Consider the following 16,336-nt stretch of genomic DNA (forward strand, 5'->3'; position numbering starts at 1 on the left):
GATGCAGACTCAGTTTATTGGCCCTCATCCAGCCCCCCCCAACTCCAGGCAGCAGCCCAGGGCTTGCACGGCCTCCCCCAATTCAGAAGTTATAGAGAAATAGAGCTGGGTATTATCAGTATACTGCTGACACCTCACCCCAAATCTCCTGATGACCACTCCCAAGGGCTTCATATAGATGTTAAACATCATGGGGAACAAGATGGTACCCTGCGGCACCCCACAGCACAATTGCCAAGGGGCCGAAAGACAGTCACCCAGTGCTATTCTCTGAAAATGACCTTGGAGATAGGATCGGTACTACTGTAAAACAGTGCCTCCAATACCCATCTCACCAGCCCAAAAGGATACCATGGTCAATGGTAGAGTTCAAGTAAGAATAACAGGGTCCCATTCCCCCTTTCCTTCTCCCAATAAAGGTCATCCATCAGAGCTACCAAGGCCGATTCAGTCGCATAACTGGGCCTGAACCCAGACTGGGATGGGTCAAGATAATCTGTTTCATCCAAGAGTACTTGCAATTGCTATGCCACAACCTTCTCAATCATCTTCCCTAAGAAAGGGGTATTTGCAACCAATGGGTCCAGGGTGGGTTTTTTCAGGAGCGGTCGGATCACCGCCTCTTTCAGGAACCACTCCCTCCTGCAATGATGCATTGATCACACCCTGGATCCACTCGGTCAACCCCCCTGGGCAAGCTTTAATAACAAAGAAGGGCAAGAGTCGAGAGGACACATTGCTGGCCACATCATTGCAAGCACCTTGTCTACGTCATCAGGCCGCATCAACTGAAACCGTTCCCAAGAAATTGCAGCATACATTGCACTGGACACCTCATTGGGGACTACAGTAGATGTGGATGGGGCATCAAGACTGCTACGGAGGCTAGCAACTTTACCTCAAAATGCCTTGCAAAAAATTCAAAGTGGGCCGCTGAAGGGTCTAAAACTCCATTTCCTGGAGTTGCTGTGAACAGACCCCTGACAATACAGAAACGCTGCACTGAATGAGTACTTGAGGATGTGATGGAGGCAGAGAAATGTGCCTTCTTTGCCACCCTCAGCACCACACAGTAGGCACGGTTATGTTGTTTTACTCATGTCCAGTCAGCTTCACAGCACTTCTTTTGCCACTTGCTAGCCATCGTCCAGCCTGTTTCACTGCTCACTGGTGTACCAAGGTGCAAGCTGGGCTCCACTATGCTAGAGAGGGCTCTCGGGGACAACCGTCCCTATGAGCCTTGCTGTTCCACAGCTTGACAAGGGCTTCAACAGGGTCACCTGCTCTAACTACTGGGAACTCCTCCAGGGCATTCAGGAATCCTGTAGATTCCATTAGGCTCCTGGAGCAGACCATCTTAATCTGTCCACACCCCCTGCAGGGAAGGATTGGAGCCATAAGTCTAAACTTCACCAGGAAGTGGTCTGACCATGACAATGGGGTGACATCCACCCCACTATCTCCAGACCACCCTGTGAGGTGTCCTTCCCTGGCTCTCCCTGTCAGGTTCCTACCTGCTCGTGGTTACTGCCTGTCTCTAGGCACCACCAGGGACTCCACCAGTCCGGACCGCTCTCTCTTATGGTTTCTCTCCCCGCTCTAGCACAGATCTCAACAGATCCCCCTGCTAGGCAACCACCAGTCACGTCCTAATACTAGTATTCAGAGACTCTGAATACTGGTATTGTTATTCTCTTCACCGCTGCCACCATTTGTTACTGTTCCCCTTCAGCCTTGGTCATTACCTTACCCTCCCTTCTGGTCTGTGAAACCCCAGCCAAGGATCAGGCCTTTGGTAAACCAAATTAAGTATTTATTACAGATAACAAAGCTAACAAGATTAACAAGATTTCTTCTTACGGCACATAAGCATATGGTTTTACTCAATACTAATCCGAACTCTACCCCCCTCCTTCTTCACTCTCTCCTGGCAAACAACTCTCTCAAACCCCACCAAGCAATCCACTCTTTCTCTTCTCCCCCCAGATTCCACAATTCACCACCTCACATTCACCCAGATTTACCTGTCATCCTTTCATTTATACTGTCAGCCATTTTAAACATTCAGCCAATCATCAAGCATTCTATTGCCCATTCACTCCCCCTCCTCTTTCACTACTTACCGTGTATACTCTAAACAACAAGCAGGTGCCGAGTATCATAATACCATTATATAAATCCATGATGTGGCTGAATTTGGAGTATTTCCATACAGTACTCCTGTGTTGTTCCCATTTGGGAAAGATTTCCACTTTTTAAAGGAATTCTTCTTGCCTTTTGCAGTTTCTTTGTGCTTGCTGGCTGAAACCTCTGTTAGCATGTGGCATACAATCTAGCTGAGCTTTTATACTGATTAACTCTCCTATTCAACCCCCTTTGAGCTAATCCCCCTCCTTTATTGAAGTTTGTGTTGAAACATCTACTTATATAAACAGTTAAAGTATTTATTTGTTGGCATTTATATTTATGCCAGGAACATTACTTCATTTCTGCAAGCAATACCCTGTTCAAGGGGAATCAGCAGTCTTCCTCTCTGTTCACCAAAGCCTCTGCTAGATCGTTTGGTTCCATGAACAGAAGCAGCCCTTTTGCAAATGGAAGGATCTCTTCTGTTCATGGAAAACCACATTTTGGGCCCACTTTATAAAGACCAGTAAGGTTAACATGCAATACATGTTGATTCTTGAGCAACATAGTGGTGTGAGTGGTGGCCAGACAACTTGAGGCAGTGTTGAATATTACTGATTATTTGAATCCATTCCAGTGTGGCATCAAGCCCATTTTCAGGATTGAAACAGCTTTGGTTGCCCTGGAAGATGATTTATGCCAGAGAATTTTTTTGGGGGGGGATTGAACCCTATTGATTCTCCTGGACTGCTCAGCAACTTTCAGTACCATCACCCATGGTATCCTGGACTGGCTATCCAGGTTGAGCACAGGAGGCACAGTTACTGTGATTCTGGTCCTTGGAGAATCAGTCTCAGAAAATGGTGCTGGGGGACTTTCATTGCATCCCTTAGCCTATGTGGTACCCTAAGATTCTGACTTGTCGCTCATGCTGTTTAACATCTGCTTGAAAACTTTATGAGAAGTCATCTGAAGGGTTTGGACTAAAAGGTCATCAGTATGTTGTTAACACTCAGCTCTACCTCTCTTTTCCATCTACTCATCCCAGGGAGGCTGTCAAATTTTTGAACCAATGAATGGAGGAAGTAATGAAATGAACTAGGGCTGAAATGAACTAGAAGCTGAAAATTAATTCAAACAAGGTGGAGGTGCTAGAGGTGGAGAAACTGACTACTCTGAATGGAAGGCTGAAGCTGGTCTTAACAGGGTTGCACTTCCCCTGAAAGACAACATTTGCAGCTTAGGAGTAGTTCTGGACTTGGCACTAACTGGGTAGCCTCCTGTGGCAGTGGCCAGGGGTGTTCCTTACATTCTGCTGGTATGCAGGCCACAACCGTATCTGAAGAGACCTTGCCTTAGTTATGAATGCACTAGTAGCATCCAGACTAGATTACTGTAGTGTTTTCTATTTGCGGCTGGCCTTAAAACTGGTACAAAATGCAGCTGCCCAGATATTGGTTGGAGCCAAGTGGTCAGAACATATTATACCAGTTGTAATTATTGCCAGGGCATTTTCAGGCCCAATTTAAAGAGCTTGTTATGACCTTTAAAGCCCTAAATGGTTTAGGACCAGGTTGCCTAAAGGACCACCTGTATCTTTAACAACATACTCGTACCTTAATATCTGCCTTGAAGCCCTGCTGAGGTGCCCATCTATAATGGAAGTTAGATTGATGAGCACGGATGAGAGCATTTTCGACCATGGGCCCACAATTGTAGAATACAAGTCCATAGAGCATCTGACAAGCCCCGTCCATTGTACGTTTTAAATGAGCCTTAAATATCTAGCTATTTACTGTAACCTTTAGCAACTAATTTGATCAGAATTGCAGAACTAATATTTGTGCCTAATTTTATATTACTCTTTATTACTGTTGGGCCCCTTGGGTTTCAGTAATGTTTTGAAATACTGTTTTTGTGATATTTTATATAGTCTTAAATTGTATTTTATTGTGTGTTTAACATATCACTTTGGGAAGATTTTTTCTTGAAAAACAATAAAGACTTAATAAAGAAAATTATGATCGTTGTTTACTCTAGAGTTAATGTTATTTACCTGCCAGCATCACTTTTATTTTATTTTTCCATTGTGCTGCTTATATTATCATTTCATTCTTTTCTTTTTAATTGACATTGTAAGAAGTGAATCACTTACCCAGTGTACTTTCTTTTCATTGCTTCCCCTGTGCTGGAACCTAAAGGGCAGTTTTGTTGTATTACTCAAATTTCTAAAATAAAAGATTTTTAAAAAATCAGCTACTTGAGTGCTCATATAAATAATTGAAGATATTATTTTGTTCTCATTTGTTTCCCATCACAGTTGCAATCTTGTGGCTCAAAGATGTTGTAGCACATTATGGGCATGGAAAACAGGCTAATTATATGTTTAGTAGCATATTCTGAAAGAGGAATATTTGGCACAGCCTTAATCAGTGCAAGTTTCAGGAATATTATATGCAGTGAGGTTGCCAGATAGCTTCTAATGTTTCAGATTTTCTTAATGTAACATTTCTTTCACAACTCTCTCTGCAATACAGTACATGCTTCCACATATTTATGCTCCATAATCAGTAGCTTATAATAAATTAAATCAGCTAAGGCTCTGCCATTTTTCTTTTAAAATAAAGTTGAAGTACTTAGCTTTTGTTTGTTATTTTATGCATTATATAAATGTTACCCATAATTATATAGTCATCAAAGGTGTTCATAATTACATGAACATCCAAATTCAACATATGATCTTGCAACTGTGAACAGAACTTACCAGGTATTGCATGAAAAATGTAATCATGCCATAAATAATTAACAGCAGATTGTAATTATATCAAAATACCTTGTAGCATCTAGTGTAGCAATCTTACTGGCTGAGGTTACACCGGCTAAGGTACTCCAGATCCTAACCCATTCAGAAGCCGTGGAGGGGGGGGTATGGATTAGTCAGTATAGCCCAGTGGAAAGAAAATCAAAACAGCAAAACCCAACTATTTGTTGGCAAAGACAGAGTGCCTGAATGTATTTTTCCACAGCAGAGTTACAAGGCCAAGAAGCACAGAGTCCGTGCAGATCTCAAGGACAAGTATCCAAGGCAACCAGCTGGCCTTATCTATAAGACTTAGCAGATCTGGCCAGTCGGTGTGGGGGTCGAGGAGTTTGTACAGAGAGAGAGCTTGTGATATATTCTATTGTCAATAAAGTGACTCTTAAAACTTATTACTTGTCTGGCTCATTGCTTCAACTGGCATCTAGCCTGTCACTATACTGTTCTGCATCCTGGGCATCTGCTTGCGCCAGATACAACATCCGACAAGTGGTAGCAGAGGATGGTTACCTGGTGCTGATGGTTACCTGGTGCTGAGGATTACCTGGTGCTGAGGATTACCTGGAGCGGAGGATTGCAGAAAAGCGGCAGAGAAAAGCCAGAACTGCAGACCAGCGAGTAAAACAGCAGAAAGACGGAGAAACCGAAAGCTGAGCTGAAAGCTGTGAGAGAGCCGTGGGAATAACTGACTGAAGGACAGAGGTGAGAAGCTCTAATTACAAAGGCGGTGAACTGTGAAAAGCGAGAATATGTCTGTTACGTTATCGGCCGGGATTCCCTTGGAAAGGCTGACAGGGAAAAATTATGGCACTTGGAAACAGAGAATGCAGGCTTTTCTAGTGAAAGAAGACCTGTGGAAAGCTATCGCAGAAGACCCACCCGCCGGGGTGCCTATTCCAGCAGATTGGAGAAGGCTGGATGAGAGGGCAAAGGCGTTAATTGTTCTTGCTATTGATGATTCTCAATTACTGCACGTGCGTGATGCAACAACAGCTAAGGAAACCTGGGAAACTTTAAGAAATATTCATGTGAAAAAGACTGCCAGTTCTAAAATATATCTTGCCAGAAGATTGTATCAGATGCGCTTATCTGGAGATACAACCATGTTAGAGCATTTGTTGGAAATAAACAGACTGTTTACTGAGTTGTCAGAACGTGAAATTGAACATTCTGAAACGCAAAAAGTGTATATCACATTATCTTCACTAGATTCATGTTATGATAGTCTGGTGAGCTCTTTGGAAGCAATGGACGATGCAAATCTCAATATGCATTATATAGAAGGCAAACTTTTACAAGAATTCCAAAGAAGGCAAGAAATGGCAAAGCAGGAAAAGACTGAGTCTAAACACAACGTGGAAAAGCAGAACAACAAAGCAGCACAAGAGAGACTGTATGGACAAAAGGCATGTTATTTTTCTGATTCCAAGCAACATCTTCAAAGGAATTGTGAAGCAAGAAGAAGAGAAAGAGGAAGAAAACCATGTGTACAGGTGATCTATGCTAGTAAGAATAAGCAATGTATTAACAATGAGCAGGGAAATAACTGTAAAGATTTATGGGCAATTGACAGTGGGGCAACAAATAGTATAATCAAAGATAAATCCATGTTTCATACATTTTGTGACGTAGAGGATCATGTGATAATGGCTGATGGATCTAAGAAACTTATCAAAAGTAGAGGAACAGTGAAATTAGCAGGTTTCAATACCATTATGACTGATGTGCTGTTTGTTCCTGATATTGAATGCAACATTATGGCTGTGTCGAAACTCAATGAAATGGGGTTCATTGTAATGTTCAAAAGGGGTTCAGTGCATATTATGATAGGAGAAAAAATATTCATGAAAGGGATAGTAAAGAAGTCACTGTTCTATATGCAGCTGAGAGTCCTCAGTAAAGACACAGACAGGACACATAGAGGTTCAATAGGGATTAACCTAACGCAGTCATTGAAAGCACAGACACCAGTGATTGATGCTGATGTTGTGGCTAATAAAACAGAGCAGGACAAAGAGCCCTCAAGCCTCGGGGATATAAAACAATTACCCATAGCCGAACAGAATGAATGGCATGCAGCGATGAAAGAGGAGCTGGAAGCAATGCGAAAAAATGGCACATGGACGCTAGTACCTCTGCCCCCAGGGAAGAAAGCTATAGGGTGTAAATGGATATTTAAACGTAAGTGGTCGAGTACAGGACAGATACAAAGGTATAGGGCACGCCTAGTAGCTAAGGGCTTTACACAGCAATTCGGGACGGACTACGATGCAGTTTTCGCTCCCGTGGTGAAACATGAGTCAATCAGGGTTTTGCTAAAAATAGCTGCCATAGAAAACATGCATGTAAGCCACTATGACATCGGCACGGCGTTTTTACATGGGGAGTTAAAAGAAGAAATCTATATGGAACAGCCTCCCGGATGTGAAACACAGACAGGTCTAGTTTGCAAGTTACAGAAATCCCTTTATGGTCTGCGCCAGAGTGCGCGCTGTTGGAACGAAAAATTAGATGATGTTCTGCAGTCAATGAATTTCAAGCGTTGTGTGGCAGACCCCTGTGTGTATGTGAAAGAAACAAAGGGGGGGCTCACATACTGCCTAGTTTATGTAGATGACATCCTGTACTTTTCCCATGGGGAGGAAGACGAAAGAGAGTTCCATAATAGTCTGAAACAACATGTAGTAACGAAAAGTTTGGGACCTGTAAGTCATTATTTAGGTACAGAGGTCATACGGGGTTCAGACGGGAGTTTCGTGTTAAAACAGGAAGGAAAGATAAAACAAATACTAGCAGAATGTGGGATGTCTGAATGTAAGGCAGTAGGGACTCCCATGACAACATCATTTCAACAAGAAACCACAGAGACAGCTTGTGAAAACCCTGCTAGGTACAGACACATCATAGGACAGTTGCAATATCTTGTTAAGGTAACAAGACCTGACATTTGTAATGCTGTTAGCATCTTAAGTCGAAAAGTAGAACAGCCTACTGAGACATATTGGCAAGGAATAAAACGAGTCCTGAGGTATTTGCAAGGTACTAGCAGTAAAGGTCTAGTGTTGTCCAGCAGTAAACACGGGAGTATGTGCTGCTATGTAGATGCGGATCATGCTGGCGATCCCAGTAGCCGCAAGTCTACTACTGGTGTTGTCATTCTATTATATGATTCAGTGATTGATTGGTGCAGTAAGAGGCAAGCTATAGTGGCTACATCGAGTTCAGAAGCTGAATATATAGCGTTGTCTCTGGTTTGTAACGAACTTACCTGGTTCGACCATCTACTGTTTGAAATTGGAAAAGGCATAGACAAACCAATCAAAATATATGAGGACAATCAGACCTGCATTAAGCTAGCTCAGTCAGAAGCACACACCAAGAGAACCAAGCATATCAGCATCAAATATCACCATGTCAGAGAAATGATTAAACAAGGGTTTGTGGAATTAACTTATTGTAACACTGCTGATATGCTGGCTGACGTTATGACAAAACCACTAAGTGAAGACAAGTTCTTAAAACTGATAAATCAAGTAGGTATGACAGCGAAAGTGAGATGATGGGAATCATGAAAAATAATTGCTGAAAGAAATATAATGAAAATGATGCTGAGATTGCAATGGAGTAACTGTATTACAAATGATGCTGATGTAAACTGAAGTAAAGAAATGTAACTGTAATTGTGATAACAAAAGTTAGAAGAAACATGAAAGATGTAATGTAAATGATAAAGGTTTATGCTATGGAAAAATAGGTGGGGGGTGTTGGCAAAGAAAGAGTGCCTGAATGTATTTTTCCACAGCAGAGTTACAAGGCCAAGAAGCACAGAGTCCGTGCAGATCTCAAGGACAAGTATCCAAGGCAACCAGCTGGCCTTATCTATAAGACTTAGCAGATCTGGCCAGTCGGTGTGGGGGTCGAGGAGTTTGTACAGAGAGAGAGCTTGTGATATATTCTATTGTCAGTAAAGTGACTCTTAAAACTTATTACTTGTCTGGCTCATTGCTTCAACTGGCATCTAGCCTGTCACTATACTGTTCTGCATCCTGGGCATCTGCTTGCGCCAGATACAACATCCAACACTATTGTGTGTTTTTACGTAAACCTTTTTTCCTGACTTAATTTATGCTGGGACTGGAGGTCACATGACCGTGCTGAATGGCTGTAGGATACAGTGTAAATCCCCCTCCTACTGAACCTACCCCCACCACACACCCCAGAATTTATGCCAGTTTAATTTATGCTAGTCTCAGCTGAGCCAGGTGAGCTGGGGGTGTGTGCCTGCTGAGCTGGGATGAGGAATTTATGCCAGCATAATTTGGCTGAGCAGGGACCCAGCCTTCTTAGCCAGAGATCCTCTGTGTCTTAACTACCCTCAGCCCAGCATACATACCTATAGGAATGCGCCCTTAGTCAGAGTTTTTAGGCAGAAGCTGCAAGTATAAATTAAGCAGTCAAAAGTTAAAATCGTATGTGATATCTCTTCTGACAGAGAAATCTTTTATTTTTATTCCAGGTATTTTTACCCTACTTCTCAGCCAAAATAGGTCCTCTAAACCAGTTTTTAGGCTGTATGTGCATACTTGGGTGTAAGTCTCATTAACTCAGTTGGACTTACTTCTGAGTGGGCACGTACAGGATTGTATTCCTAGATTTTTAAATTTTGTTTTGCGCTGTAAGTTAAGTTAGAGAAATGGTTTCTCCTTTGTTTTGTTGTTAGAAAAAATATAATTGTTTATTACTTTTTTTATGCTACAAAACATAGCTTTCATTAAAAAGAAGAAAACACAGCTGTCAATCAAAAGAGAGCACAAGCACAGCTCGCAAAGTCATATTAGTCAAAAGTGATCAAGAAGAGCATCTTCTGGCTTCTTCAGACAGATTATTCCATAATTGAGGAGCTGTCACAGTAAAGGTTCATTGTCTAGCTGCACCTGTCCTCCTAACCTCTCACACTTAGAGCAGGACCAAATCTGTCAACTGTACCTGATGTGAGGGCTGATGTTGGAGTCCCTGCAATATATGGCCTTAGGCCAGTGGTTCCCAAACTTTTCCCCCATGAACCACTTGAAAATTGCTGATGATCTTGGCGGTTCACTTAATTATTTTTCTTCCTGTTGTAGCAATTATAATGCTCTGTGCTAGGTTATGTATGATTTTAATGGTACTTTATTGCTTCTTTTCATAGAATTCAAATACAACATAAGAAATAAAAGAAGCAATAAAAATACAATTAAAAATCAATATGAACATTTAATGTGGACATGCTACGGACCAGCTGAATGAAGCTCACGGACCACTGATGGTCCATAGACCACAGTTTGGGATCTTCTACCCTAGACAATAGAAGTCTCTATAGATCAACTCAAAACCCTGGAACTGGATCCCAGAATGTATAGGTGAGCTCATGCAGTTGATGTAGGTCAGGCTGCATATGCATGTGCTTCCCAAAACCTTTCAAAAAGATAGGCGGAAACTGTCTGCCCCAGCTACAGCTACTGAGTCATCTTGAAGGGCATTCCTGTGTAGAACACATTACAATATTAGAGTAGAAATTTAATCTTTGCATGCCAGCTGAGGACATGTTTGTTCATTGATTAATTTAAAAAGAATAATACTGGGCTAACTGCTTAAGTAGCATAATTGAAAATGGTTATTAATAGTTAATTTGTAAAATGGAATTCAACAGTGTTGTCTTATTGACTTGTAAATTCTCCCTCTCTCGTTGGTACTTGTTTATGAATCATAGTGTATGTTTATTTAAAGTAATAACATTGTTTTAATAGTGGCTCTAACAAATAGCAAAATATTATATATTCACCAAATTTTAATCTACACATTCCTGATTACCGGGAGTTTATTTATTTATTAAAATAATAAGCCACACTTTTCATAAAGGGATATAAAGGCAGCATCACAACATACAAAAACATAATAGAATTAAAATGATGTTAAAAACATCATTAAAAACAATAATAAAAGCAGCCATAAATACTGCATTGATTGGAAAAGAAAATTCATATTAAAAGGCCTGTTTAAAAAGTTCCATTTTCAGGAGGTGCCTGAAAGAAAGAAGGATGGTTTCTGCCGAACCTCTATTGATAAGGAGTTCCACAGGGCAGGACCTGCCACATTAAAGGCTTGGTCTCTGGTGGAAGCCAACTGAATCTCAGGGGCATGAGAAACCACTAAGAGTGCTCCATCAGAAGACCTCAGTGATGGAGGTGGAACATAGGGAGTCTGGCAGTCCTTAAAAGGTACTTTGGGCCCAAGTTGAAGTGATTTTTCACTAAATAAAATGTAATGCCTTCAAGTCGATTCTGACTTATTGTGAACCAAGGGTTTTCATGGTAAGCGCTATTCAGAGGTGGTTTACCATTGCCTTCCTCTGAGGCTGAGAGACAGTGATTGGCCCAAAGTCACCCAGTGAGCTTCATGACTGTGTGTGGATTCGAACCCTGGTCTCCCAGGTCGTAGTCCAACACTCTAACCACTACACCACGCTGGCTCTCAATTTTTCACTAGTGGGTTTTTTTTCTACATTTATGGATTCTCGACTGTAAAGGCAATGTTTTTTGGTTAGTTGGTTAGCATATGTACAAATTACTGAATAAAACAGGTACATCCCTAAAGAAGTTATAGGAGTAATATTGGCTTAATAATATTGATCTGGACATTTTAGGAGTGATGCTATATAAAATCCTTCAATAACTGTCCTCAAATTAATGTCCAAACTCTTACTCAATTATCCTTAACTGTTAGCATGCTATCAAAATTCGTTGTATTGGTTTCTGTGTATCCTCCTCCCAACAGAAATAATGTTTCTTTAAACATATTTGAATAGCAATTTATTCTACATTTGTTTGCAGGGTTTCTTTTTGACAGTATCACCAGAATCTGTACTGAAAGTGGCCTCTCAGGCTTCTGCAGACAACAAGATCTTCAGTTTGAATCTTTCTGCACCATTTATTAGCCAGTTTTACAAAGAACCAATGATGAAAGTAATGCCTTTCGTTGACATACTATTTGGGAATGAAACGGTGAGTGTTGCTAACCTATATCATTTCAAAATCTCTACTCTGATTCTACTCTTTATTAATATATCTGTTTTGGTATAACAAGATCTAGAATTTACAACATAAAAAGATTGTAAGGCAGTATTGTAAACAGCTGGTTGCTTGATATGAGTAAGAAACTACATATGGCTCTTTTTACAGAAGCTGATTATTGTTTTTCTTACAGGCTCCAAATTACTACCATAGGTATGTGTTAGCAGGCAAGTTAGCAAAGTTATATGCTCTAAGACTTTGATCAGTGGTTCAGTAGACTGGTTATTTGTTAACCTGTGTTAGAAATTTCTGTTTTTAGCCTGTCCCTCTCTCCTTGTGCAAAGTGAGAGTAGCCCAGAGACTCCTACGTAGTTAGAGGCTGTGACGCCCTTCCCTGGCTCTCCCTGTCAGGTTCCTACCTGCTCATGGCTATTGCTTGTCACTAGGCACCACCAGGGACTCCACCAGTCCGGACTGTCCTTTTTTATGGTTTCTCTCTCCGCTCTAGCACAGACCTCACCAGATCCCCCTGCTAGGCAGCACCACCAGTCATGTCCTATAACCAGTATTCCCAGAGACTCTGCCTGAGTCTCTCTCAATCAGGTTACCTCTGTGACTGAGTGCTTAAGCTGTCCCAATCCCTTTGATCTATATAGAATGCATATATTTCTGGTTTGCTCTGGATACTTGTGGTGTTATATTCTTCCCTTCACCGCTGCCACCAATTGTTACAGTTTCCCTTCAGCCTTGGTAAGTACCTTGCCCTCCTCTCTGGTCTGTGTATTCACCAGCCAAGGATCAGGCCTCCGGTAAACCAAAATAGTGTTTATTAAATATTAGAAATAACAAGATTACTTTATAAAGGCACATAAGCATATGGTTTCATCTATTCCTGTGATACTTGTCTTAGTATTAATCCGAACTCCACACTCTCCCCACATCCACCAACTCTCCACACAATCTCCTCTCAAAAACCCCACCAAACACCTCTCAAACAACCCACTAACGTCCACACCAGATTCAACTGTCATTCTTCCTTTTATACGCTCAGCCATTCTAACACTCACCCAATCATCCAGCATTCTACTACTCATTTACTCCCCCCTCCTCTTTCATTCCACTTACCACATATCTTCTATACAAACAGCACTTACCATATATACATTAATACAGGAACATCACATTTCCCCCCTCCTTAAAAATAACTGCAAAGTATTATTCCTGTTCCAGGATTCATACGTCGCGTTAACAAGTAAAACAAGTCTCTCTGGGGAAAATGTCTTTCTTTGTTCCTCCGTCTGGTCACGTCACTGCAGTCCCAGCCACCTGCCTTGACAGTCCATCGGCCAATACATTGTCCTTGCCTTTTATGAACTGGAAGTCCACTTGATAGTCTTGTAGGGCCCAGGACCACCTCTGCAGCATAGTGTTATGGTTTTTCATAGTCTGTAACCATAACAAGGCCCGATGATCCGTTGTTACCGTAAATCTTCGTCCCCACACATATGGGCGCAACTTGTTCAGTCCCCACACGACCGCTAGGCACTCCTTTTGGACCGACGAATAGTTTTTCTCCCTCGACGTCAGCTTGCGACTCAGATACGCCACTGGATGTCTGGTGCCTTCTCTCTCCTGCAGCAAGACGACTCCCAGCGCGAGGTCCGACGCATCTGTAACCACGATGAATGGTTTCTCATAGTCTGGTGCTATTAATATGGGTCCTTGGCACAAGGCTTGCTTCAGCAGATCAAAAGCCTTCTGACATTTATCCGTCCATACCACACGCTCAGAACGCTTTTTCTTTGTCAACTCATGCAAGGGGGTTGCTATTTCCCCAAAATCTTTCACAAACTTTCTATAAAAACCAGCCACACCTAGAAATGCCCTAACTTGTTTTTTAGTTAAGGGGATAGGCCACGATTGTATTGCCTCCACCTTGCTCCATAAGGGGGTGATTTTCCCATTCCCCACCTTATGTCCTAAATAGACCACCTCCTTCAACCCAAACTGGCATTTCTTCGCTTTTATTGTGAGGCCTGCCTTTCTTAATGCCTCTAATACTGTTGTCAGGTGTTGGACATGCTCAGGCACCGACTTGCTAAAAATGGCCACGTCATCGATATAGGCCACTGCAAAATCTGACATGCCTTGCAACACAGTATTGATTAGCCTCTGAAACGAACTTGGTGAGTTCCTTAGTCCCATGGGTAAGGTCACAAACTCATATAACCCATCTGGTGTACTGAAGGCAGTTTTGGCTCTGGATTGCTCGTCTAGTTCCATTTGCCAAAATCCTTTACAGAGGTCTAACGTAGAGATAATGGTTGCTGCCCCCAACAACTCTAACATTGCATCCACCCTAGGCATAGGATACGCATCTGGGACAGTAATTTTATTGATTAGCCGATAATCAATGCAAAACCTTGTCGTTCCATCTTTTTTCGGAACCAGGACAATACTTGAGGCCCAGGGACTGATGGATTCCCTGATCACTCCTAGTTCCAGCATATCTTCGACCTCCTTTTTGATTTCACTCAAAACTTTCCCATTCACACGGTACGGAACAGATCTGATCGGGGCATGATCTCCAGTATCAATGGAATGTTTGGCTATACTGGTTCGGCCAGGTTTATTGCTAAAGAGATTCCCATAGTTTTTCAAAACTCTCAGAATCTCTTCTTTTACTTCCTCCTTCACCTCCTCTGACCATTCCAATTGATCTACCCCTCCTTTGTCTTTGCTTTCCTGTACCAAATCCGGAAGTTCAGGCCCACTTCCCTCAGGGAATAAGGTAACTTGCAACACCTTTGCATCCCTGGTATGGTAAGGCTTTAACATATTTACATGAACCACTTTGTTTTTGTTTAATTGGTCTGTGGTAATTACATACGTCACTGTGTCAAGCTTTTCTCTTATGGTATATGGTCCCTCCCAGTTAGCCTATAATTTATCATGTTTCCTGGGTATGAATGCCATAACCATATCTCCCACATCATACACACGTTCCCTGGCTGTTCTGTCATACCAGTAACGTTGCTTCTCCTGAGCTTGACTCAAATTCTCTTTCACAACTTCCATCATTGATGTTAATTTATTGCGGAATTCCAATACAAAATCTACTACAGATGTTTTGTACTCTCCCAGGGTTCCTTCCCATGAATTTTTTAACAGTTCCAAAGGTCCCCTCACTTTTCTAGTGAACATGAGTTCAAAGGGTGAGAAGCCTGTTGACTCCTGAGGGACTTCTCTGTACGCGAATAAGAAGCACCCCAAACGTTCATCCCAGTCTTGTGGGTGATCTTGAACATAACTTCTTATCATGCCCTTCAGAACTCCATTAAATCTCTCAGTCAATCCATTAGTGGCGGGATGGTAAGTGGTGGTCTTTAGATGTTTTAGACCACAACACTTCCACATACATTGCATCACTTCTCCCATGAATACACTGCCTTGATCCGTCAGCACTTCATGAGGGAAACCCAGCCTCATAAAGATTTTTAACAAAGCCTCTGCCACTACAGGGGCTTCTACGGATCTTAATGCTTCCGCGTCTGGGTACCTGGTGGCAAAATCCACCACCACCACTAGATATTTCTTGCCATGCCTTGTGGGTTTGGAAAAAGGGCCCACCAAATCTACTCCCACTCTATAAAAGGGTTGTCCAATTATAGGAAGGGGCTTTAAGGGTGCCTTAGTCTTTACTCCACTTTTCCCCACCTTTTGGCATATACCACAAGATAGACAATGTTGTTTTACATCTTTGGAGATATTTGGCCAATAATAGTGTGCAGCCAATCTCCTCTTGATCTTTTTTATTCCCAGATGTCCTGCACATGGGACATCGTGGGCTACCTCTAGCAATCTGGTTCTGTATTTGCTAGGTACTATCAATTGCTTCACTGGTTCACATTCATCCTTTCTCTCAGCAGGCATCCACAGTCTATATAAAATCCCATTCTCACACACAATTTGATTCCTCAGCTTGTCAGTAAAGGGAATCTTTTGTGTCAGGGCTTGGTCCTTTATTTGCTTCAAACTTGTATCCCTATTCAGTTCTTCCCTGAATTGCTCTGTCTCTTCTTGACTAGAGACCATTTGATACAAGTTGTTTCTTTCAGCAGGCTTGCTAGGGGTTGCTATGGTCACCTTAGGCTCGATAACAGATTCCACCCTGTTTTCTTCAGCCTGTGTTAACATGGCTTCTGCTTCTTTGCCAAGTTGCTGTCTGGTCACCACATATATTTTCCCTTGTGCCCCCATAACATCTCTTCCCAGTATCACTGGTTCTTGTTGTTGGGCATTAATACCCACTTTATATTCTCCCTCTCGGCCTCTCCACTGC

The 16,336-nt window shown here is 42.0% G+C and overlaps 1 protein-coding gene across 5 annotated transcripts in view; it reads left to right on the top strand.

Annotated features, from left to right (window-relative positions):
* Positions 1–16,336, top strand: part of ADK (adenosine kinase) — a 466,326-nt gene that overhangs the window by 297,838 nt on the left and 152,152 nt on the right. For all 5 annotated transcript variants that reach the window (XM_061634839.1, XM_061634838.1, XM_061634840.1 and 2 more), the window contains one exon: positions 11,815–11,985. In XM_061634839.1, coding sequence (XP_061490823.1) covers positions 11,815–11,985 — 171 coding nt within the window. The remainder of the gene's footprint in view (positions 1–11,814; positions 11,986–16,336) is intronic.

Source organism: Rhineura floridana, chromosome 7 (assembly GCF_030035675.1).
Source record: "Rhineura floridana isolate rRhiFlo1 chromosome 7, rRhiFlo1.hap2, whole genome shotgun sequence".
Lineage (NCBI taxonomy): Eukaryota > Metazoa > Chordata > Lepidosauria > Squamata > Rhineuridae > Rhineura > Rhineura floridana.